The 25700-nt window shown below is 32.3% G+C and overlaps 2 protein-coding genes across 2 annotated transcripts; one reads left to right on the forward strand and one right to left on the reverse strand.

Annotated features, from left to right (window-relative positions):
* Nucleotides 1–1205: 1205 nt before the first annotated feature.
* Nucleotides 1206–7187, forward strand: LOC143048890 (glutathionyl-hydroquinone reductase YqjG-like). Its single transcript, XM_076222759.1, is given in 7 exon segments — nucleotides 1206–1209; nucleotides 2753–2931; nucleotides 3469–3541; nucleotides 4218–4416; nucleotides 4852–4945; nucleotides 5343–5459; nucleotides 7182–7187. Coding segments are annotated over 7 exon segments (672 nt in total).
* Nucleotides 7188–14178: 6991 nt separating this feature from the next.
* On the reverse strand, nucleotides 14179–22805 carry LOC143047123 (glutathionyl-hydroquinone reductase YqjG-like). Its single transcript, XM_076220077.1, has 8 exons — nucleotides 22648–22805; nucleotides 21091–21269; nucleotides 20137–20209; nucleotides 17826–18024; nucleotides 17401–17494; nucleotides 15424–15540; nucleotides 14705–14821; nucleotides 14179–14490 (listed from the first exon to the last, which is right to left on the reverse strand). Exons 1-8 carry the CDS (start codon nucleotides 22730–22732, stop codon nucleotides 14401–14403), a joined length of 954 nt encoding a protein of 317 aa, XP_076076192.1. The 5' UTR covers nucleotides 22733–22805; the 3' UTR covers nucleotides 14179–14400.
* Between the last annotated feature and the right edge of the window lie 2895 nt (nucleotides 22806–25700).

A 25700-nucleotide genomic window follows, 5' to 3' on the forward strand; every position in this document is an offset into this window, starting at 1 on the left:
AGCTATAGGATCGCCATATTTGGTGTATTGAATAATAACACGAAGGAATTTTTTTCTGAGACAAGTGTCTGTGTTCATCTGACCGTGATTTCATTTTCATCGATCTTTGATACGTGATACTTGTAATAAAACCTTCACCATTTTAAAGACTTTCAACATAATTTGATCATAAATCAAGCAGGCGAGACATTTCAGCGTGTACACTCTTGTTTTCAGGAACATTTCCATAAGATATGTGCATTTTGATGGATTGGTTCAGGGAAAGTGTAACATTATAAAGTCCCCGGAGAAAGCATTTACATATGTTACAATTTTTGTTTCTTTGCTACTATGTTTTATATTTTATGCCCCACCTAGGAGCATTATGTTTTCTGTCTGCGCGTCCGTTCGTTAGCTCGGCCGTCCGTTCGTCTGTCCCGCTTCAGATTGAAGTTTTTTGTCAAAGTAGTTTTTGATGATTCAGAAGATGAAGTCTAATCAACTTGAAACGTCGTACACATGTTCCCTATGATATGATATGATATGATCTTTCGTATTTTAAGGCCAACTTAGAGTTTGGATCCCAAGTTCATGGTCCATTGCACATAGTAAATGATAGTGCGAGAGGGCCTGCATCCGTGTACTATAATGTACATATTGTTGTTGATAAATATAATTAAATTCTTGTTAAGTGTATCGGACCATTTATCAATGTGAGATGCGGGGGACGTGGTCTTGGCATGGATTTTCTACCTATACTTATTTGTTTGTTTGTTTTTGTTATTTTTCAGAGTACATAGTGGTTTTAATAATTATTGAATACACAAGTTACATAGATATGCCAGTCTTATTTTGATAATTTTTTTTATCAGAAATTAGATTAAAAATGATGGAAGAAAAGAAAATAAACTTAGTAGACCTATTACTAGAAAAACAATCGATTTCACAGTGGCGGATGCAGGAATTTTCGAAAGGGGGGGTGCTAGCCCAGGGCAAAGGGGGGGGGGGTGCAGGGGGGGTGCAAACATATGTCCCGATTCAAATGCATTGATCGGCCAAAATAAAGGGGGGGTGCGGACCCCCGGAACCCCCCCTCTGGATCCGCCACTGATTTCAATTCATTTAAAGGTATATTTATATAAATATGCTTTTTCATGTTGTTTAAACTGAGCATAATTATATCACATCTATTCATTTATAGTATGTATCTAAAATAATTGACTGAGATGGGTCCATAAATAATAAGTATACAAAGAAGCTTTTTTTAGAGTATGTAAGGTATACAAAAAAGAGAAAAACATAAGCTCTAGTAATGAGCTTTTCACCGACATAATCTCTCATACAGAATACTTAATACATAATAGATGTTATTTCAAAGGAAAACAATCAATTTGTCTCCCTTGGTATAATATAACACACGTTTATGTTCTAAATAATGACTTAAAATGACCATACAGAATTTTAAAGATCTTTAAGGTTCATGTGGACCCTATGGCTAAAATGGACGTATTTTCACCTCAAAATTTTCTCTGAGTACAGGCAAACCTGTGCATCTGGAAAAGTTTTTAAGGCATAGCATGCCCTAGATAAATAGAATTCAAATGCATTGTATGATTTAGAAAATTTATTAATTAACTGGATTTTGCTGTACACTTTTTTTTCGTCTCTGCAGAAGATGATAAAATTAACAAACAGTTGAGTTTACCTTGAAATGGTCCACTCAGGTACACAGTTTAAAAAAAACAATTATTGTCAGGTATCTATTGTCCATCTAATGTCCATGTCAATTAAAAATGCTCACTTTAACTTTTACCTGAGGGGAAGTTCTCAAACCTGTTTCCCAACTTAGTTTATTTTGGCACCTCCTGGAGGAATAAAAAAAGTGCACAGCAAAATCCTGGTAAGTTTTTATTTTTCTAAAAGATAAAACATACTTAAAATTCATTCATCTAGGGCATGCTATGCCTGAATTGTTTTACAGATGCGCAGGTTTGTCTGTACTCAGAGTAAATTTTGAGGTGAAAATACGGCCATTTTAGCAATAGGGTCCACATGAACCTTAAATAGATCTCTAGAGAAAAAAGAACTTTAATTGCTACATTTTGCAAATAATTGCAGCAAAAGAAAACGCGAGTTGGAAATCATCAATTAATGATACTGGAGAATATGTTAGAAAGCAGTCAAAATTTAGGAACTTTATTACAGATAAAATAAAATAAATTCATATATTTTTAAATAGCTTTATACTAGTTTCCTTTTTTTTATCACGTATAGCCAGTTTTGTTTTTATAACTTGGCGTCCAACGTCCGTCGACAACCTTGGCCACCATCATCATTGGGCTATCTAGATTAACATGTGTGTCCGGTGACCCTGCCAATGAATCAAGATGGTCGCCATGGCTAAAAATAGAACATAGTGGTAAAATGTAGATTTTGGCTTATATCTCTGACACCAAAGCATTTCTAGCAAATCTTTCATAGTGTAAAATTGTTTATCAGGTCGAGATCTATCTGCCCTGAAATTTTCCGATGAATCGGATAACCCGTTTTGGGGTTGCTGACCCTGCATTTGTAATTATAAGGACATTTTGCCGTTTTTGATTATTTTATTATCTTGAATATTATTATAGATAGAGATAAACTGTAAACAGCAATAATGTTAAAAATATTTTCCACGGTAACTACTGGGCCAAGTTCAACATCTAACCTTATCCTTAACTCTCTCGTTTACAGTAATCTATATATAAATCCTGGCAATCCTTGTCATTTTCAGCTGATGGATCTTCCGGATTTCCAGCCGAGGCTAATCGTTACCACCTCTACGTATCATTGGCATGTCCATGGGCACATCGTACGCTCATTGTACGGAAACTAAAAGGATAAGATGATATCATTTCATGTACAGTTGTTGATTGGCTACTTACAGAAAAAGGATGGAGTTTTACTGATCAGGTACTACCGTATAGATTGTCGTAAAATTACCAAGCTGTTACTGTGCTGAATGTGTGCATATTTGTACGGTGTCTTCTATATAAATCAAGACATTAAATTAATCTCCTTGAACTCGTTTTATCAACAAATTGTGCGTGATCTCCATTATATTTTGAATAAAACAAAACAAATAGATTCTATAGTCAGCAATATAATATATCCCAAGAATTAATGCAGGTTGTCCTACGTGGGCATTGTTTGTGGCTCTTGGTTTCAAACAAATATGTTGTTTAACATAATCTAATGCTTTTAGTGTTTACATTCAGCCGTGTAATGTCAAACAAAAAGTATGTGTGTTAAATGTCACATGCTGAAAAAAAACAGGGTAGGAAGGTATGCATTTTTTTTTTATTATATTATTTTACATTGAATCTATGGAAGCAACATTGTGACTTTAACAATGCTTGATAAAAAATTACCAAAAACATCTTAGGGTAGGTAGTGGTACAGTAAACATACATACTTTTTTTTGGGCCTAATTTATGTTTTCTTTTTCAGAAACCTCATTGTACCAAAGACACCATAAATAACCAGACTTATCTTCGAGAAGTGTATGAAATTGTAGATCCTAGTAAGTTGTGCACTCTCGTCTTATTGTTCAATTAGCACAGTTTAATAGCAATTATGAACCCATTACCCTTTAATTTGTTTTTACTTTCTCGTGACTGCTAGAAATTTACCATCATGGCCGAGTGTACAGCATGGAGGCTTCAAATTGAGATCTAAATGCCTGAAGGTATGATTTGTTGGTAATGGCTTATATAGTTTAGTGTTCCCTGCTGGATGTGTTGCGGTGGACACAGGAATATCGGGCGCATGTCCGTCCGGTCTTGTTAGTGTTCTCGCGTATACAATTCTTGACAGATTTTTATCGAATTTATTTCAAAGGTTTATATCAACACTGTCTCGGACAAATCCGAAAAGCAGTTGCAATCACCAATTTTCAAAAGAGTTATTTTACTTGGAAATATTGTAAGTGCTACCAAATCTTTATTTCTCTTAAGGTATTTATAAAAAGTTTTTTTTAATTATTGCTCTTGGACGGCTAGATATGAGCAAGGACGGAGACATTGGAATTCTGTTCTTTTATTGTATTACAAATATCAGCGAAAGGTTTGGACATTTTGGATTTTGAAAATTTCTTTATAATTACCACAATGAGACCACGATAAGCTTGAAAATGAGATATATTTTATTATTATTTTTTATTTTTATAAAAAATGACATATTTATTGTGATAATGACAGATTATGATGCAGTTGTATCCGTACCAGTTTTATGGGATAAGGTCCAAGGAGTAATTGTAAATAATGAATCGAGTGAAATAATCAGAATGCTCAATTCAGAATTCAATAAATTTTGTTCAACAGAACAGCAGAAATCGTTAGATTTATATCCTGCAGAACTTCGCTCCAAAACTGATGAACTCAACAACTGGATTTATCCGTAAGGTTTTATAAACTATATACAAAATAGAAAACACACTGTTTTTTAATAATCAAGAGGTTTGGAATTGATATTCAATTCAGTTTTGAAAAAATGTTAATTGATATAACTTTATATATATAGCATTACAGATTTGGTACACTGGCCATACAAAATATTATATGATAAAAATTCAGACATAGGAGTTGTATTAACAGACCTAACATTAGGGATGCAAAAGATCTAGAGACGAAAAATACCAGAGTACAGTGTTTGTGTCGATGTTCACGTCTCCATATCACAGACTTACACTTGTAATTTTGGAGTTAAAATGTTTTTTTTTATGGTAACAGGTCTTTTGATTGGTAATAGGTTGCCTAACGTCCAGTGGTAAATATTTCATGCATTTTTAGGACGATACACTTTAAAGTAATTTTATTCTTTCTTACTTTTCAGGGAAATTAATAATGGTGTTTACAAATCAGGTTTTGCGACCAAACAGGATGCATACAACACATCTGTAACGGCTTTATTCAAAGCTCTTGATCGAGTAGGTATATGTTGTATATGTAGTAATTGGCAATCATTTCTCCTTATTTTTCATTGAAGTTACAGCTCTTCTATTAAAACATGCAAATAAAAATATAGCCGAGATGAACTAATGAAGATGCGGATAAAAGTCATTGAGACAGCAAGCAAAAACACAAATATCAATCGATCAATACGCAATTACGCATGCAGTCTGTGACAATGTTCACAAAAATATGGGCATCTTTAATTTGTAAAAGATATTTTTGATTTTTAGAAATTTCAAATTCTAAGCAGCTCTTTTTTAGTTGTATTACATATATTTCTGAAATGTCATTTAAAGATTTATTGGAAATCTTGCTTTATTTAGTTTAAATTTTGATAGTCTTAACATAATTTACAAACCAGTGTATTAACAGGTTGAAGAAATACTATCCAAGAATAGATTTTTAACTGGAGACCGTCTTACTGAAGCAGACATTCGCCTTTTTACAACACTTATCAGATTGGACATGGTTTATGTTGGACACTTCAAAGTATGTTGTAATTCAATATTGATTCAATTATTTTCTTTTCTTGAAAAAAAGGAAATGGGTATAAAAACAAACCTGTGAAAGTAATGGAAAGTAGTGGTTTGTTTTAGATATGAACGATTGTTTTTATAATCACAATAGATTTTTTTCTCTGTTTTATTCGAGATGTAAAGAAATATCAGGACACCATCTTGGTCAATATCCATAATGCGCCTCGAAAAGATGTGTGTAAATAAACAATCTTTAATTGTGTAGTGATATTGAACATGTTTCTATTTTTTTTACAAATGATTGAGCTTAACCATTTGTGGTGATTAGGAAAGAAGAGAAACATAGTTTAAATCTATGTTGTGTCATGTGTACTATTGTTTGTCCTTTTTTTTTTTTTTTTAGCTATGGCGTTGTCAGTTAATTTTCGATTTTTGAGTTTGACTGTCCCTGTGGTATCTTTCGTCCCTCTTTTATGGTATACGGATACACAAGACATTGTTTGACAAATAGATTTTTGAAATGAAATGCTATGCTAGTTGACCGAGTTTCAGGGTCATAGGATATATATAAAAGACAATATGGCTATTTTTATGTTGAAACTTTGGGTGTTTATTTTTCTATTATTAAATGGAACAATATCAAGATAATCCCGATTTTTGTTGTATATTACTGCGTCTCAAAAGAATGTCCGAGACACTAATTTATTATTGTATTTTTGAAATAAGCATAATATGAACTAAATTAAAAAAAAATAATCTATAGTTTATAATTAAGACCCCCCCCCCCCCCAATCTACCTCAATAAAGACTATATTTGTTATTAGAGATGACAAAATTCATGTATATATTTCGTAAACAGTACTGACAGTTAGTAAACTTAAACCTGTCAATAGATGTAAAATAAATATTACTGACATTTGAAATCGGCGGTTATTTATGGAGAAGTAAAAACAAAGCGCATAAATAAACGAATGTGTGCAATATGTATAGTGAAAGTAAATTTTATGTTCGTCATTTCAAAGTAAAAGGGAAGAAATGAAATGAAACAAAACATTTCAATTGGGTTAAAGTTATAATAATATTTCTTTAAAAATAAAACTCTATGTTTTTGCTTTATTAATGATATTTCCACACATTGCTGGTGGTGAAATTTTGACAGAATATTTTGAACTCTTTAAATCGAAGGATATGCATATATAGCCCTAGTACTAGTTTGGCTTTATAACTATTTTGATCTGAGCGTCATTGGTGAGTCTTATTCAGACGAAACGCGCGTCTGGTGTATTAAATTATAATCCATGTACCTTTGATAACTATATAGATAAACATGGTATATCTCTATATCTAAAACAAAGCTAAGAAATGAGTGTATGATGTACAAATTATAAGATTGTTTTTTGATGAGTTTTTTTGGCTAATTGGTGATTTCTGTATTACTCATTGTGAAAGTCGTTAAGATTTTTTTTATAAATCATTCTTTCATTGAATTCTTCGAAGTCACTGTAAACGTGTGATTATCGAGCCAACTTAGATAATATACTCTCTAAAAGAAGATACCAACGAAACATTACCAGAAACAATTTTTTTAAAGGGTAAACTAAACACTAGTGGTCCGACTTACGAAAAATGAAATCGATGTAAAAAAAATAATCATAATTGATAATTAAGAGTGTGTTTTTAAAAGGAATACTTAATTAAGATGACAAAAAAAACTATGTTTGCATTTTTTCCCTAGATTTGAATTTCCTAACATTGGCTGCTTTGAAGGTTCACACCGAAGCAGGCACCTTTGTAGAAACGTGTGCTGTCTCTGCTGCTATGACGTTTTTAAAGGAGATCGGTATTGTTGTTATTACGGGCCCACCTGGTGCAGGTAAATCAAGGATTGCCATGGAACTATTGCATCAGTTTTCAAAACAAGAAAAGAGATATCAAGTTATGCAGCTGCCAGACATTTCTGAATGGCAAGAAGTTATTGATCCAAATGAAGACTTTATTGTTCTCTGTGATGATATTTTTGGAAGGATAAATTGTGACTTGGATGAAAACATTCATTCAAAACTTATTGATATGATTATAACGTATGTAACAAACGGTCATGTGAAAGTAATAATGACAATACGAGAACGTGTTAAACGCATACGCAATTGTTTGTTCACAAGGCGTAGGTCACTTCTATGCGAGTGTATCATAGATTTATCTTCTAAAAGTTTTCAAATGAATGACAAAGAAAAAAGGGAATGTTTGGTCAATTATTTTCATAGATATGGAATTGAGGAAACATGTGACACTCATCAAGAAAACTTTTCAGAAATATCGCAACAATTAACAGGAACTGTATTTTTCCATACAAGCACTGTTCGAGCAATAATTCAAGCTGAACGATGTTTAGCTTTGGATTTTCCACAAACATGTGTCTTGTTTACATCTAACTGGAAATTTATTAAACAGGGAGAACTGTTTTTTAAACATGCAAACGAAATGCTTTGTCAAGAAATCTTTGATATCAAAAGGAAAGGGGAAACGGACATTGATTCGTTGATAGATTTTACAATATTGACATTTATTGCAACTAATGGGTGCAGCATAGACAAAGGCGATATTAACATTCAAGATATAAACGAAGTTTCGTCTAGCATTTTTCCGCAGCGCAAACTTATTACACGGTACAATGTTATCGAAAGTGTGGAACGGCTGAACGGTACTTTCCTTCGTGAGACATCTAATAAAATATATACCTTCCAGCATCCAGCCATACTTGAATCCGTGTTGATGTCGTGTCATTATATTATAAAAGAAACAAATTTAATTAAGGCAATGGATTTTGATTTTATCATTGAAATGACACGCCCGGATGATTTTATTGAAGAAGACGGAAGAGTAATATTCAAAATATCATCGGAAAACTATAGTTATTTAGCCAAAGAGCTACTCAATCGTTTAACCGATATGTATCTAGGTGATCCGTATCTATTCACAAAGTTAGTTTGCGAATCCCCTATTGTTGTGTATACTGGAAAACAAATTATAAAACATTTATGTGTTCTATTTAGAAAGAAAAGACTATACGAGTATTTTAGAAACAAGAGTTTTTATTTGGTGCGATTTTCAAGCCGGGAAATAAAAGATGCTTTCGATTTGACAGTTGCCATTCTGATATATTGCAACAACGATTGCAAGGTATTGGAATACCTCCAGGGCGCTATCATGAAAAATTTATCTTCAAAATCTGTAGAAAACTGCAAAACAACATTAATAATTGCTTTTTTTACTCTCTGTAAAACTCTTGATTATCAAAAACTTTTCTTGATTCTGGAGATTTTTAAACTCAACTCCATCGAACTGAATGGACGTCAGGAGGTAATTGATGGTTGTGTTGCAATTTCTAAAGAAGTATCATCTCTAGAGTTTTTTTGCGATATTGTTGCTGATGACAATTTATTTGATGTCAATTGCTTCGTGACTTGTCTATTAATTGACGATTTCAGTCTCGAAAAATTGCATGTTTTGCTAAGTAAATTTGACAGACATTCATTTTCGATACCTTTATGGATAGGAACTGTATGCATGTCAAAAAGGTCAGAATATGTACGTGAACTTCTACTATGGTTTGATGTAAACTTTTCTGATGTCCAGAGTGCTTTATCTGAAGCCTGCGTTAATGAAAATTTAGAACTGGTCTATTTTTTTATTACCAAAACACCTGAATACAATATACTAGACATGGAAGCAATTTTGCATGAAACATGCGAGTTTAGCAGCTTAGAGTTTTTAGTGAAATTACTACAGAAATTGGATACTCACACTTTACTGAATATAACGCCGATGCTGATCTGGGCTTGTAAAAGCGATAATATAGAATTAATACACGTTTTAATTGAGAACATGAATCACAATATGTTTGATTTGAATACTGTCATGGAATGGGCATGCGAGAATAGAAACGATGAATTGGTGATATATCTGTTAGAAAAGATCGAGCACAATTTTTTCGATATGACATCACCTATTAGTTTTGCATTTCAGATGGGTAACCGAAAAATAACAGAATTTTTAACACATATTCTACTGTCAGACAAATTCAATTTTCATTCAGTTTTGATCACGGCTTTTAGAAATGACAACATCTGGATGATAAAGTTCCTTCTTCAGAAGTTTGATTTGCAATCATCTGATTTGAACTTAATTATCAATTATGCTTTTGAAAGACTAAATAATGATTTATTATTGTATTTACTAGAAGTAGTCAATCCTTGCAAATGTGATATACGCGCAGTAATGAAACATGCGTGCGACCAAAACGAGGTCAAGTTAGTAGCTTATTTGATTAGAAAAGTAGACCCAAATTTGTTTGATGTGAAATTGGTAATGAACTGGGCATGTACAAGGGGTAGTCTTGATGTGGTTCGGTGTTTATTACAATTAAATCATAGTTTATTAGGAATTGAGTGTGCAATAAACAGTGCTTGTGCAAATGGTCACTGCGATATTGTAATGTGTCTCATGGACACAGTAGAATATAATTTGGTTAATTTTAAATCTGCAATAGAAAATGCGTGTTCAAATAATCATGAAAAAATTTTGATATACATTTTGGACAAATGTGAAAATAGCGTTATTGATTTAGAATCGATATGGAAAAATGCTTGTAGAACTGGAATGATTAAATTGATAAAGTTTATGCTTAAAAAGTATAAACATAGATCGTTTGATTTACGATCCGCAATAACTGATGCAAGAGCTGCTGGTAATGTCGATTTAATGAAAGTTCTAAATAAGGAAAAAAGCGATTGCTCTATTTCCTAAATGTTATTTTCTGAAAATACGACTCATGATGAACACATCATGTTCATTGATATTTGTATTGTTTTTGTTTTCATTTCTTAAACTCTGAACGTATATTATCTAAGAAAGTGCCAATTTATGAAGTCAAATTAACATGTAACATAGTGTAATTTTTTTTAATTTCAATTAAAGTATCATATTAGTGATGTAGCTCTTACTACAAAAAGTACATTACAATGTAGTATTTTCCAATACAGAACAATTCGTACATCGAGATTAAATACTGCTTTTAAATTGTAGACAACTATTAATAACAGTATATAAAATGTTTGAGTACATGTTTTATTTTTCAAGTAAATACTATTTGAAACAGTCGTTTCTTTTCCTTATTTGAAACAGTCGTTTCTTTTCCTTCCTTCAATTACTGGCTACTTTAAAAAAAAAAATATCCAATTTATCATGGCAGTATATGTAAGTACTAAGCAGAAAGACTGACAACATGGAAATCTCTTGTTTATAAACATCTTATAAAGTTTATAAGTAACACTAAACAATGAGAGACTCTATTTCTTGTTCTATCATTTCCGGTTGATAAATTTTATAGATTTTTTTACTTATGAGTTTGAATGTCCCTTTGGTATCTTTCGCCCCTCTTTAACTTTCAGGTGACATCATTGGGTTAAAAAATAATTCATAATTGGTGTATATATATATTATATGTACAGTTACAAAGTTATGTGATATGCTTACAAATATCCCCTAAAGTACAACATCCCGAGTGTAGAAATTCAGTACTCAGCCTCCCCCTTTTTTGTATCCTCCACATATGTGTTCATGTGTCCTGTGTGCACTATAGTCCTTCCCCTATAATGCTATATTTTATCTGTAGGACCATAAGCATGTGAAGAAACAAGACTGACAGAAAAACAAGTAAATTCTCATAATTACCTGTGCCTTCCGTCTCTTCTCCTGAAATATTTTGGTAGAAGTCCTTTCCTTTTGACGATCAGCTACACCAAGGCCAGGTTTTACTAAGGTTGGAACTGCTCCAGGCTTCAGTGTGAGTCTTCCAGATTTAAACCCCAGGGATTCAGCCATCAGATTCCTTTCAAAACAATCTTTTTCAAAATGTTCCTCACAAACAACTCTGCCTTTACTCCACACAAAAGTTTCGATTTTCAGTTTATCGTTGCGCAAATGATCTATCCAAAGTTTGCAGAGTTTACGTTTCTCGCTAGATTTTAACGGATCTGGAATTTCAAAAAAGCTCTTCCCACACTTTCCTCTTTCATTTACACAATTGATAGCTTGACAAGACGGCATAATATCGTATTGTTGAAAGAAAAATTTGATGAATATGGTTGCTTCTGGTTAGACCGGAACAGTAGGGATGACGTGGCAAATTTCAACTTCTGTACTCTCCAATACAGAAGAGCTCCTCAAAATGTCGATATCCAGTAATTGGCGGGAAATTTAAAAATTTTATATTTAAACTAACGGGTTTGACATTTCTGAGCATAATTTTGAATAACTTTAAACAGTAAACCTTATTATTAACAATAATTCTTTCAACTGAGCTAAAAAAAAAATTTGGGTTTCCTTCTCCTTTAATATAAAATCTACATCATTATACTAAACGCTTCATTCATACTATAATAATATCCTATATTGCTTATATTTTACTTTATGTCTTTGCATATTTTTTAATAACTATTGTATTATGATATTTATGTATATAGCCTGACAAGATTTTATGATTGGTATATAAAAAAAATGTATCAAATTGCACAAAACTCCATTGTTTTATCTAACAGCAAAGTTATATATTTCCATGACGAAGCTGTTCGGTGAGTTGGAGGAGATATTGTCTGGTGGGTTGATTGAGGCGTCATAGCAGATAAAACAAACTTGAAGTAGTCGTCTGCGTATTGTGCTATATTCATAACTGAGTACATGTAATTTCACGGTAAAAGAAGGTCGAATGATGAAATTATTATAAGCAGACTATTCGTCTGCACACTGGTTGATTACAAAATTCATAGAATTAATTCTTTTTTTAGAGGTTTTCTTACTGTAGAACCGGTTTTGTCGGGGCTACCCGTATTCAACTTATTTAAAATTCAAATATCAAAGTTGTGAGTATCGTTCATATAATAAAAGAATCTCAATTTTTTTCTCTTTCCATTGAAAAAACAAAATAGGTCAGAAACAATCAACCAGAACACACTGACGATATTGCAGGTTCATGACTGAATTAAAGTAGCTATGCCATATTTGCCGCTACCGGTGGACGTTTCGTCCCCTAGGGTATCACCTGCCCAGTAGTCATCACTTCGGTGTTGACATGAATATCAATTACTAGTATATGGTCATTTTTGTAAATTTCCTGTTACTATGTAATTTTTCGAAAAACTAAGGATTTTCTTATCTCAGGAATAGAAATACCTTAGCCGTATTTAGCACAACTTTTTGGAATTTTCTATCCTCAATGCTCTTCAACTTTGTACTTGTTTGGCTTTATAACTAATTAGATCTGAGCGTCACTGATGTGTCTTATGTAGACGAAACGCGCGTCTGGCGTATCAAATTATAACCCCGGTACCGTTGGTAACTATTTATCCTGGATTTTAGTATTCGTATTATTATTTGATTAAAAAAAGTCATGTTGATAATAAGGTGCAGTTTACTCTGCTTTCAAATTCTTTCTGTTTGAACCAGTCCTGGTTTTCTTACTATAATAAACTAACTATTTTAACAAACTAAATTAATGTTTTAACTAATTAACCAAAATTAATAGTGGTATTGAGGTAGAAGAAAACAGACTTTTTAAATAGAGTACTTTATAGTAACATAAACGTAAGACAATTGCTTGAAGAATTTTAGGTTCTACTAATAGAGGAGGGATGTACAGAGTATACCAGTAGCAGGTAACTACAACCGGAAACTTCACATACTATTGGTAGCGGTATCGGATTCGACCCGGAGCTTATTAATTTTTGGTTATACAGTGCAACCTGTGTAATCAGACACACTTGGGGACCAAAAAATAATGTCGGGTCAGTGTGTCGGAATACGCAGGTTTTTCTGCAAGGATAGGCATATATTGGGACCATGTACATATATCTGGTAAAGCAGGATGTTGGAATACTCAGGTGTCGGATTAGACAGGTTACACTGTATTGATTATGCGAAAAAATAAAAGGGCCTGGAATTATGTCTTTTTTAAACAACACCATTGTTCTATATTAGTTATATATAAAGATGAATTATTTGATTCGTCGTTTTACGTCATTCCGGCTAACAAATTGTACCTCGTTATTTTGGTAGTATAGCTATATTATAATGACGGTAGTCATCCTATCCAAGCACTTGCAAGACTTTGGCTGTTGAGAGTTTGTCGATGGGTTGTCAAAGACTGCAATGTTAAAATTCAAATTGTGTTTGTTTATACCATGTGATGTAAATAGAACTGTAAATTACTGTAAGAGAAATTTTGGCTTACATTGTTCCAAAAAGTGAAAATAAACTAAATGACATTAAGTATGCCGTCAAGATTCATATTTGGTGAAAAAAATCTTACGATGCATCGTGAGGAGTGTCATTTTAGAATGGCCTTCTGTGGTATTGTACGTGACAGTGTTTGAAGTGAAGGTAGTTGTGTTACCAAACAGGTTTGCTTCACAGGCACATGATGCATGGACCCCCCTCTTTAATTGTTTTTTTGTAAATATTACAATAGTAAAAGATTGTAAATTAAAAAAAATATCGTACATATTGCACATTTAAGCCACAATTTCCATTCTTCAGGAAGGTTAAGATAAATTTTCTTTGTACTGTGATAAATGGCAATTTAATGTTAACTGTAAAAAGGCAGGCTAATAACATAGTCTTTGTTGTCTTCATAAAAAGACACAAACTACAATAAATGATTACAAGCACTTTAATAAATCTTTAATGATGTATGATGCTAGAACAAACTTAAATTCAAAAACTTACAAATATGAAGTGAAACATGATTGAAAATAAAAGTAATTACAGGGTAAGTCTCAGAAAGTTAAATGGTTTTAAATATAAATAATATTGCATCGTTTCAGTCTTCCATTAATTGTCTTCTCATGTTTTTATAAAATATTAACAAATGTTTATGATCTATCTGATTGCTTAACTCTTCATCTTTTCTCTCTTCCGTGTGGTTCGTTGAAATCAAGGTCTGGACCAATAGAGACTATTCTGTAGGGGTTGATACTCTCATGGCTATACTGAAATTGTAAAAATAAATAAAATTATTTTATTGGTTAAATTGAAATCACAAATTTAAATGACAATCAACTCACCATATAATGCCACGTGATGTGATGCATATCGACCGTTTGGGACACTCAACTCACCATATAATGACACGTAATGTGATGCATATCGACCGTTTGGGACACACCTTTTGTCTGGTATTTGTTTAAATGACAATCAACTCACCATATAATGCCACGTGATGTGATGCATATCGACCGTTGGTGATACACCACGTGTCTGGTATATATCTCTTGTATACTTCCACATATTTGGGTAGTCGATTATTCTTTTCTTGTTACACTACAATAAACATCATATCAGTTGCATAACACATCTTTAAAAAAAAAGCATTCACTCAACACATATCTTGTCGAAAAAATGGAAACAAGATACAACAGAAGTTCATTTATGAGGAGCAAAATTATTAGAAATTTGTTCACATAGTATACAATGTTATATATTCATACACGTGACTATATATTAACACTCTGAAAAGTATCTAACTCGATATCATATAATATCTTAACTCCTAAACAGTTCTAGGAATTCCATTGGTTAAAAGCAAACACGTGGAGACTCTGTATATTAAATATGGGATTAGTGGGCGATATTGCAAAGTGACAAAAGACCTCCCATTTTACAATGTTTCGATTATTTCTATAATATTGTGGTACATATCTGTTTTCAATTCTACTATATCTGCATTGTTACAAATAAATAATACATGATATTCATCACCAATATCCTATTTGCAAAGAATACATTTTCTTTCTAATTTTGGTATATTGCACCATCTACCAGTTTCTATAGGCAATTATAACATTTATATATGTAAATACTATTGACAGCTATATATATTATACTTGATGTCCAAAAGCCTATATTAGTTGGTCTAAACATACCTTGAAATGACCGTGATAAACAGCATCAAACCTAACTAAAGTAGGAAATAATCGTATATCTGCCTCCGTTAACTGGTCACCAACTAAATACCGGCTCTTCGAAAGTATCTCTTCAACCTACGTTAAGAACATGATAAATGCTTATCAAGATTTATATTGACATAATACAAATCTGAAAAAATAAGCTGTTAAAGTGGAGAAACCGGCCTCATAAAATTCCCCTGAGTTTGTGTCCGCCATATTGGGATGATCGTAATTGAAGTTACGATCATCACGTAGACACCAGTGATAAATAAAATAATTGCTGTCCTTGAATAACAGGGATCATGCAGGAGAAATCAAATTAAACTTTGTTTTCAGACTGATAGTCAAAATGTTGAAATTATCAAACAAACAAAAAAAAAAATACCATGACTCCTACAGTATATATAAGTTAAATCTATTTTTATGATATTATCTGTAGTATTAATATTAATCTATTGTTACTTGATAAAAACTATAATATATAAATATAGACTCTCTGGGAAAAAATCCAGATAAAGTTTTTCCTAAATAAGCCAGATAAGAGGGGGGCAGGACCTTTTTCGGGACTTCGGGAGCGGGTATTTTTAAGCTCGGGATTTCGGGATTGACCCTTTCGGAATCCGTGGTTTCTTTTTTCGAATTTCGGGATGTCGGGATTGATTTGAGATCAAGTATTTTTGGACTAATCCTCACAATTTGTAAACACGTATAAACATTGTAACCCCATATTGTTTTCATGTAATAGTGTTTCTGTCGTTTGTCACTGATCAATGTAGCGCTTTCTTGGAAATGTTGTTCTGTGTTGTTATTCCACTATAAAAAAAAAAGAAGATATGGTATGAGACAACTCTTCACAAGAGACCAAATGACACAGAAATTAAAAGCAATATGTCACAGTTCGGCCTTCAACGATTAAGAAAGCCCATACCGCATAATCAGCTATAACAGGCCCGAAATCACAAATGTAAAACAGTTCAACCGAGACAACAAAACGGTCTAATTAAATTACAAAAAAATGAACGAAAAACAAATATGTACCACAGAAAAAACCGACAACCACTGAATAAAAGGCTCCTGACTTGGGACTAGTCGAGATAATAAAGAAAGACTGAGTTTATATCAGATGTATGCGATGATTCTTTCTAAATTTTGTCGTTTTGTCGTACTAGGTGTTGCTGTTAGACCTCTAATATACATTCACAATTTGTATAGACTTGGTGACAATTAAGAGCGTTTGATTTGGTATGGGCGCATGTATATCACCGAAAATTTGTTATTTGACCTTTTGGTCATTTTTTAAGGGTCTTTTTTAATTGCAGATCACTTAATTACAATTCTCAAAGAAAATCTGAAGATTTGACAGAGAAAAAAAAAGCAAGACAATTTTTGCAAAAGTCAAAATATGGCATGTATAGCCTAAGATTATGTAAAACAAGCAGTCATCAATTTGACTATTAGGTAGAACTTATGTTACCTAACACGCAATTTATTAATACTTTTTACATTTTGTTACAAAAACTAATTGTATACTTTGGTATCTTTCGCCTCTCTTATGCATTCTTAACACTGCAAATCAATATAATTACATTAAATGTATGTTTCACTATAATACGTTATTCTGATTGGCTAACTGTACATCACGTGTTATTCCTTAAGCAGTTGTATCACACAATAAAACTTTTCATTCATGTTGACACGAGGTCCCACAATAAAGTGCACAGGTAAATGAAATAAAAACTTGATAAAAGGCGTGTTTTCATGATACTATAGGTAAAAATGTAATTATAAGTATTGAATGCTTCTTTTTGTAACTTTATAGGGGTGTAAAAGCGTTGATCGTCCGCACATTTTTAGTATGAAGCGCTTGCGCGCTTCATTCAAAATGTACTTCGGTCAACGCTTTTACACCCCAAAAAATTTACAAAAAAGAGCATTCAGTTCTTAAATACTCACTCGATCTAACGATTTAAATAGAGCTGTGACAGCGATATCATATGCCTCCTGAGTTCGGGCAAATCCTGATTTATATACGCCATTGTTTATTTCTCTGAAATTAAAATATGCTAAATTCGACAATGCTGTCATTTTTAGATAATAAATTAAAACAGAGAATAACCTTAAAAAATCATATTATCGAGCAAAACTTCAGATTCTATTGAATATAGAAAAGAAGATGAGGTATGATTGCCAATGAAACAACTCTTCACAAGAGACCAAATGACACAGAAATTAACAACTATAGGTCACCGTACGGCCTTCGACAATGAGCAAAGCCTATACTGCATAGTCAGCTATAAAAGGCCCCAAAATATAATTATAAATAGAAATTTTGAAGTAGTTTAATTAATACTCCATAATTGAAATCATTTAAAACTTACGTATAAATCCATGAATTAACGTCATCAATTTGTGACCGTAGTTTCTGTGGATACAAGTCAATAGACGATTGCTCTTTCGTTGGACAGAATGTATTAAATTCAGAATTTAACATTCGTATGATTTCGCTGGATTCGTTGTTAACAACTGTTTTCTTTGTTTTATCCCAAAGCAGAGGTACTGTTGTCCGTCCATCGTAATCTATGACAAAAATGAAACTTTGTTAACATAAATGATTTACTTTACTGAAATTTTTATTAACAAATTTGACCTACACGTATTTAATTAAACATTAAAAGTATCGTATTTTTTGCGTTGGATTTCAGTGATTCTAAACTTTCCTGAAATCACTTATTCATATACTGTATTAAAATATTTTGACATCTTGGTTTTCTTTTGAATTTGAATAAAAAAAAGTGTCGATATCTCATCAGTCCTTTACAAAAAATAAAAGCCAAAATATATACTGTCGATGAGTGTTTACTACATCATTCAAATAAATATACCAAATCACTTAAAATTATATAAAAGTTGAAAAACAAAGAGAAATATTCCAAGGTCAACTTACTTTACAATTAAGAATTGTTTCTAATTACTTGATATTTTTAAGCTACCCTACCAAAGGTCAATCGGAAAACGCCGAACACTGCAAACAATGTAGGAAAACTCAAACCTTTAACATGTTGAGACGAAATTGCTAGTGTCCCACGACTTACGGCGTGCGCACCATATTTTTAGTAGAATATTAAATATATACTAGAGCACACCCGTGATATCGCGGGTCTGTGGCTGAATTAAAGAATATAACTATGCGTTAGCCTTATTTTAGTATTGGTATTGTCATCTGATAAAGTCATGCCGATTATATTAAGATGCACAGTTTTCTCTGCTTTCAACATCTTTCTGTTTGAACCTGTCGACCTAGAACTTATCAATTATTGGTGTTATTAATTTTATTTGGAAAACAAAAGTCCCTGGAAAGGAGCATTGTCCTTAATGAGTTATAATTAAAGTTTTACGTCATTCCGGCTAACAAATTGAAAACTGTACATGCATGCTGTACCTATACGCCTTATTTTAAGTCCAGAATTATATTATTCGTATTGTCATCTTAGAAAGTCATACTGATTAAAATACTTCAATCCGGAACAATGTAACAATGATTAAATTTAGTAGTGTCAACCCTGTGATTACGACCCGTATAGCAAAATCCTAAATACAGCGTTTGGTGGTGCGCCTGTCACATGCGGAACGTACAGATAAGGTAATAGGTAACAGGTGAATATACTATTGGTATCGGTATCGGATTCGATCCGGAACTTCTTAATTATTGGCAATATTAATTATGTGGGAAACAATGGGGTCTGGAGTGGTGTAATTTTTAATCAACAGCATTGTACTATATTAGTTAGATATAAAGTTGAATTCTTTGATTCATCGTTTTTACGTGATGACGGCTGATAAATTGGACCTCGTAATTTTAGTATTATAGATATACATATATATATACGTCTGAGTCAGTGACAACTCTACAACAGATGTATCCATCGGATCGCCATCAATGATGGTGATACATGGCTGTGTACATAATGTATATACAACTCGTCTAAACATCAACCCAACAATGTTAGATCTGTAAATTTGCTTTCGCAAATTTTTGGTTCTTCCCTCGCCGGGATTCGAACCCATGCTACTGTGATATCGTGACACCAAATCGCCTGCACTGCAGCCGTCCCGCTAGACCACACGACCACCTGGGCTCTCAAAAAAAAGAGCTTTCGCTGGCCGTGTGTTACCTTTCCTCGTCAGTTTTAATCTAGCGGCGTACTACAGTACATGATATATAAGGCATGAAGATGTTATTGTTACAGATCAGCTAAATTATCTATAGTAAAGGATCCTACAAATTAATGTAATATACAGTCACAGAAAATAATTATATTTATAAGTACGTCTGAGTCAGTGACAACTCTACAACAGATATATCCATATATATATATATATATATATATATATATATATATATATATATATATATATATATATATATATATATATATATATATATATATATATATATATATATATATATATATATATAATTTGAAGTACAGCTATATCATTTGCTCTTTTTAAAGCGCAGTAATGAGTCCGCTTTAAATTCAGTTATAGCGCTAGCTCCGCCTATGAAAATCTAAGAATATCTTATACGTTTATCTACCGTTTCAAAAATGAATCAACAGTGAACTATTACTAGACTGACAGATAAAAAGAAAAGATGAAATACAAACATATGAACCATAGAGGACTTACTGGGATCAGCTATTTCATAAACCTGTCGGAGATATTCTTTTCCATTCACAGTATCTAAAGTACATTTGTCCTTCTGAAAGATATAACAACATGTCATTTAAATAAGAAATGCACTTTAAGGAATATTCAACTGATACATCAAATAATCTATAGAGATTGGTAAAAAACCCTATTTCCATCTTCCAATCAAAATTGTTTTGTCCATATGTTGGAACGGTGGTTTGGTGATCCTTGCCATAACCGTCACATCGATTCTCGACTTTTTTTTTTTTTTTTTTTTTTTTTTTTTTTTTTACATCGAACGACTGTGGGGGCATTCCGGTGTATTATAAGAGATTGAGTATCCCACCCTTTTCCTATATTTTGAATAACACTGCAGCATGCATATTAATCCACGCAACTCTCGATTTCTAGTAGAGTTCTTTCGGGATAAACTAGTTTCTCCATATTTCAAGTATTTGTTTATGTTCCAGGGAAGTGGAATGCGTAGAAATCGAAAATATGTATACATTCATCTACCATCAAGGAATGGTCAATTGAATGGAAAAATATGTAAAAAGAGATGATTTAATGCCAAAATATGAGTTACAAACTGAATATTAATGAAAAGTTTACATTTATATTATACTTTCCCAAAGAGTTTAGCATATAATATAAACATGCCCAACGCCGACTTTAAATTCTGACAACATCAATGATATGCATTATAATACTATCGCTATATTTAAATTCTTACGATGGAAAATACATGTTTTTATTGAATTATGGCATGAAAATATTTTGTATGTTTTGGATTTTTTCATCCAAGTCAAAGTTCGTACAATAGAGTTAAAGATCTTTTTTCTCTTTAACAATTCTTTCATTTAAATAAAAAAAAAATAAGGACAGACACCTAAAAAATAACCATAGGACCAGGTTATTGTTGTTCCCTATACAGCATCTTATAAGAACTACCTTGTCAGTAAAGTTCCATCCTTTATCTGTCATGAACCAATCAACAACTGTACAGGAGATGATATCTTCTAATCCTTTAATACTCCGTACAATCAGTGCACGGTGTGCCCATGGGCAGGCCAGTGATACGTATAAGTGATAACGATTAGCTTCTGCTGGAAATCCAGAGGATCCGTCCGCTTCAAACAAAAATAATGGAAAGCTAAATACAGCTTAAAATACTCCCAAACCATCACGTTATGTTGTGTGTTGAAAAAAAGGGGGGTACACATGAAAAGATACTGATGGTGAATTAAGCATCATTAACCGAAGATAGACGGAACAACAAACTTACCATAACCCACGTCCTTGTCCTCGATACAAATCATTATTTCGAATCTGTAAGTATAACCTCTGAATCAGATGCAGATCCAGGATTTTGAAAAAAAAGAGGGAAAGGGCCGAAACTAAGCAACGTTCCGGGAGCGCGACATGTATGTATTGATCATAAAAAGAAAAAGATAAAAATATTTATTTCAAATTAAGGGGCCCATGAAGAGCAATATAATTCATTACAATATTTTTTTTATAACCGAGAGTAAATAAAAATCGGAATATAATCAACTTCATTTTAAGTCAGCTGGAAGAAGGTAAAGAATGATAATGTTTTACAATCTACCAAAGAATAAAGATTACAGAATAAAATTATACAAAACATAAAATTTGCACTTACAGAGTAACAATAGACGATATATAATATATAAAAACGGATTAAAGTCACTTTTGTGCAATGGACAAGAACCGATAACACGGATATTGAAAAAAAAATCTCTATACATAAACAACGCGACGCTTTAAAAAACATATTATGATTTGTGGCCATGTCCCAAACAAAAAAAATGTTAAAAAAAATACAGGAAGTTTTGCAAAAATCTAAATCAAATGTTGTCCTAAGATAAGATATGTCAGCGGCTAGGGTAAATTTGCATAATCCTGTAAAAGGTTTGTTCCACACATTTTAAAGAACGATATAAAAAAAATATTGCGACTTAATTCTAAATAAAATAAAATTCAGAAATGTATTCAACTGATACAATGACTATTGAATTCTAAATTAAAATGTAAGAAATATTGAAACATACAATATAGAAAATATCTTAAATAAATAATTTGCAAATATCCGAAGTCAGAAAAAAATATAGATCTGAATTTTTCTATTCATACCACAAAACGTATCTTTGTATACTAATATATGAACCTTGCATTGCAGGACAAACATTCTTCAATCAAAATATTATCAAATTGAAAACATTCGCATCCTTGAATGTGAGATCCTTATTTTCATTTCAACAAAAGGTGCATACTAAAAATAATTTTGGAAAAATATGTGTGATGTTCTCCTCGTCATTTAAAAATGATAACTTGAGTGATTGTATTAATTGACATGCATATGCACAATAGAGAGATAACTGATTTCCGCACACAAATACATAGTATAAACGAGTGGACCGTATCAAATAGTCAGACGAAAGTAAACATAGCCTAGTTTTTCAACCTTACCATGCTTACCATGCTTACCTGTTATGAAATTCCGGAATTTTGATTCGTTCCTAACAAAAGCTCCTTTTGGATTCACCACAGATTGAAGAAATTTTTTAGACATCTCTAGTGTTCAATCACTTTACGACTACAACGCTAAATGCACCCCAATCTTTACGACTACAACGCTAAATGCACCCCAATCTTTATATATAACTAGAATAACACGCATTAATTAACGTTCTAAATTCTGGCATTCATTTGTTTATTTTTTTTGCAGTGTAACGACGATTCAATTGAGACTTTATTGGGAATGAGTATACAAAGGGAAATAACTGCAACAATTTTGTGTAACAGAACAATAATAAGAATATAAACATGATAAAGTACTTAATGTTGGCCCCATTACTGGTAATGCTATTTTTAGCAAAAATCTCCTAAAACAGCGTTTTTAATAAACTATAATATTTCTGGAAAAAACATGCTGTTGTCCAATTTGAGCTCTATTTGTGATTTTACCGCACGTATTTAGAATCTATTTAGTATTTATATATATATATATATATATATATTGTTATATTTTAACATGTTTAATGTTTTGTAAAGATTGACCTCTGGTTATCTGGCCTTTGTAACTGTGTACAGGCTAGTTTTATTATCTGCAGAAAGTTGAACAGTCAGATATAATTAAGACAAGTAATGATGTCTTAGGGTGTAGGGTAAGATAATTAATTATGCCTATTTGTTTTGTCTTGAGTGAAATTTATGAAATTTTCTGATTAAGTTAACATGGTTAAGTTGGTCAATGCAAGATACTGGCAGATTGTGTATCAGCTGTGAAACTCTAAAGGATGTGACTTTTCTTGAAGTCTTGAATCAGTAAAAATTCTAGAGGATTATATGCATGTGTATAAACTGTGAAGCTGACTGTATCAATAAGTCTGAAGTAGTGTTCATTTGTGAATAATGTACAATTTGCCGTCAGAGTATTGAATACGAATTCCATTTCATCTTAGTGTGTCCGAAATATAAGGAACTTAGAGAAAATTCATTAAGAAATACTACTGGTCTAGACCAAGTGTGTTTGAATTTATTGAACTTTTAAGTTTAAAGAACATCAAACAGTTAACCAATTTAGGAAAATACATTTTTACTGCATTTAAAATCAGAGACAATTTTACATGAACATTCTCTGTCTGTTTACTTATTTACTATGGATATTTGTATTGACACCGATGAACTGTAAAGTTCAAGGTTATAAAGAATTTGAATAAACTTGTAAAATATATATCGTATTATTTGGTTCATGGAATTTACTACATAATTACATTTTTCTGTCAGAGTATGGCTATGTCCGTCCGTCCGTCCGTCTGTATCGTTGTCGATCTCATTCGGCCACGTTACAATATGGTCCCATGGCTTTTCTTGGTGAATTTTTAGTTTTTTTACCATTCCTTACGTACGATTTCGCAGAATTTTTTTCAAAATTTTCATCAAAATAAAAAAAACCACATCTCCGGCTATTAATCATATACATTTGAGGACTAATGTGTGCTTGCCTGAAACTTCAGTCATAATGCTTACCAAGAGAAAAACATATAAATGATATAAAAATCAATCACAGATAGCCAGCTATTTTCATATCACTATGTCATGTTCACGAATGGCTATAATAAGATGTGGTATGATTGCTAACGAGACAACTCTCAACAAAAGACCAAATGCATATAAGTTTACAAATATATAGTAGGTCGTACGGACTTTAACAATGCGCAAAACCTACACCGCAAAGTCAGTTATAAATGACCCCGATTTGCTAATTTGAATGAAATCTAGACCTTATATATAAGAAAGGAAGAATCCACAAGAGATCAGTTCTCCGTTATTTACAATCCAAGATGGCAAAAGAAACCACAATGCTTTATAATGTCGTGTCAATTCGTGTGGATGAATTAGAAGAGGGACACATATAAATAAGTTCCTGTGTGTTCATCTCACAATATATGCATAGTATATACACCAACACTTAAAATGCATATAACTGCCAGTGATCCCTTAAAGTCATATGAAACCTCGAATTAAAAAAAAAAAGATGCATATGTTTTTTTATAACTAAATGGACAGAAAATTGTCATAAAACGTGTTTGTCAAGTTACGATAAAACAAAATAATAATATATAAAAACAGCTATGTCAACCACTAACGATACCCCCGAAATATTGGGAGAAGATCTGAACTATGTTTGCATTTAATAACAACTTAGTAACATTGCAGTGGAATTCGAAGAAAACATGCATGATGATTTCCATATTCAATATATATTTGTATATATATTGTGTCAAAATTGTCTGTTTAAAGTGTCATAACTTTATGGAACGACAGACTATAAGATTTTCAAATTCAACGCAAATCTAATTCGACAATACCAACATCAGTTTAAAGTAAGCAGTAAATCCAAGATGAGACACACGAATGAAAAGAAGCTCCCCAGTTCAATTAGATTACCATTACAAATTTTCAATAAAAAAACCACTCGATTTACATGTGTTTTCGTCTAATTTTGAACTAAAAATATTGCCCTTTTAAGAAATATGTTGTTTTGATGATTTGAAATCGCTATGTATGTTAAAAGTTCAAATGTACTTTGTAAACACCACTGCATGAATGTATTAAAAATGCGTCTTGTCAAAAAGAACTACCGTATATGGACGAACCAGCATAAAGCTACACAGAATCGAATATACAATTTTAAGAATTTGCTACCGTTTTGCACAGAATGTTCATGTTATGTGGGTTACGGGACTCCTGCTCCTGGAGAAATTTATTCCCCCCTCCCCGTTCCGCGTATTCTTAAGATGAGCAATTTTATGATGCACATTCTGATCGTGAATTAGTATAGTCAGTGTTGGTTCTGAGCAAAATCTTAACCAGTTCTTTTCGATTGTTATTCAAGAAAATGCAAACTATCCCCACTGTCGTCTTTGTTTACATGTTTATAACAACAACCAGCACCTATCAGGACCAAACCACCAGTCCAGAACATTTTCACGCACAGTGATACGTGTGATACAAATTGTACAAATTCACGCAAA

Source organism: Mytilus galloprovincialis, chromosome 10 (genome assembly GCF_965363235.1).
Source record: "Mytilus galloprovincialis chromosome 10, xbMytGall1.hap1.1, whole genome shotgun sequence".
Lineage (NCBI taxonomy): Eukaryota > Metazoa > Mollusca > Bivalvia > Mytilida > Mytilidae > Mytilus > Mytilus galloprovincialis.

Coding starts and splice junctions, on each gene's coding strand:
- LOC143047123 (XM_076220077.1), bottom strand. CDS start 22,732: ATGTCTAAAAAATTTCTTCAATCTGTGGTGAATCCAAAAGGAGCTTTT. Junction 18,025..20,136: donor TTATGAAATAGCTGATCCCA/GTAAGTCCTCTA, acceptor TTTTTGTCATAG/ATTACGATGGACGGACAACA. Junction 14,491..14,704: donor ACATCACGTGGCATTATATG/GTGAGTTGATTG, acceptor TTACAATTTCAG/TATAGCCATGAGAGTATCAA.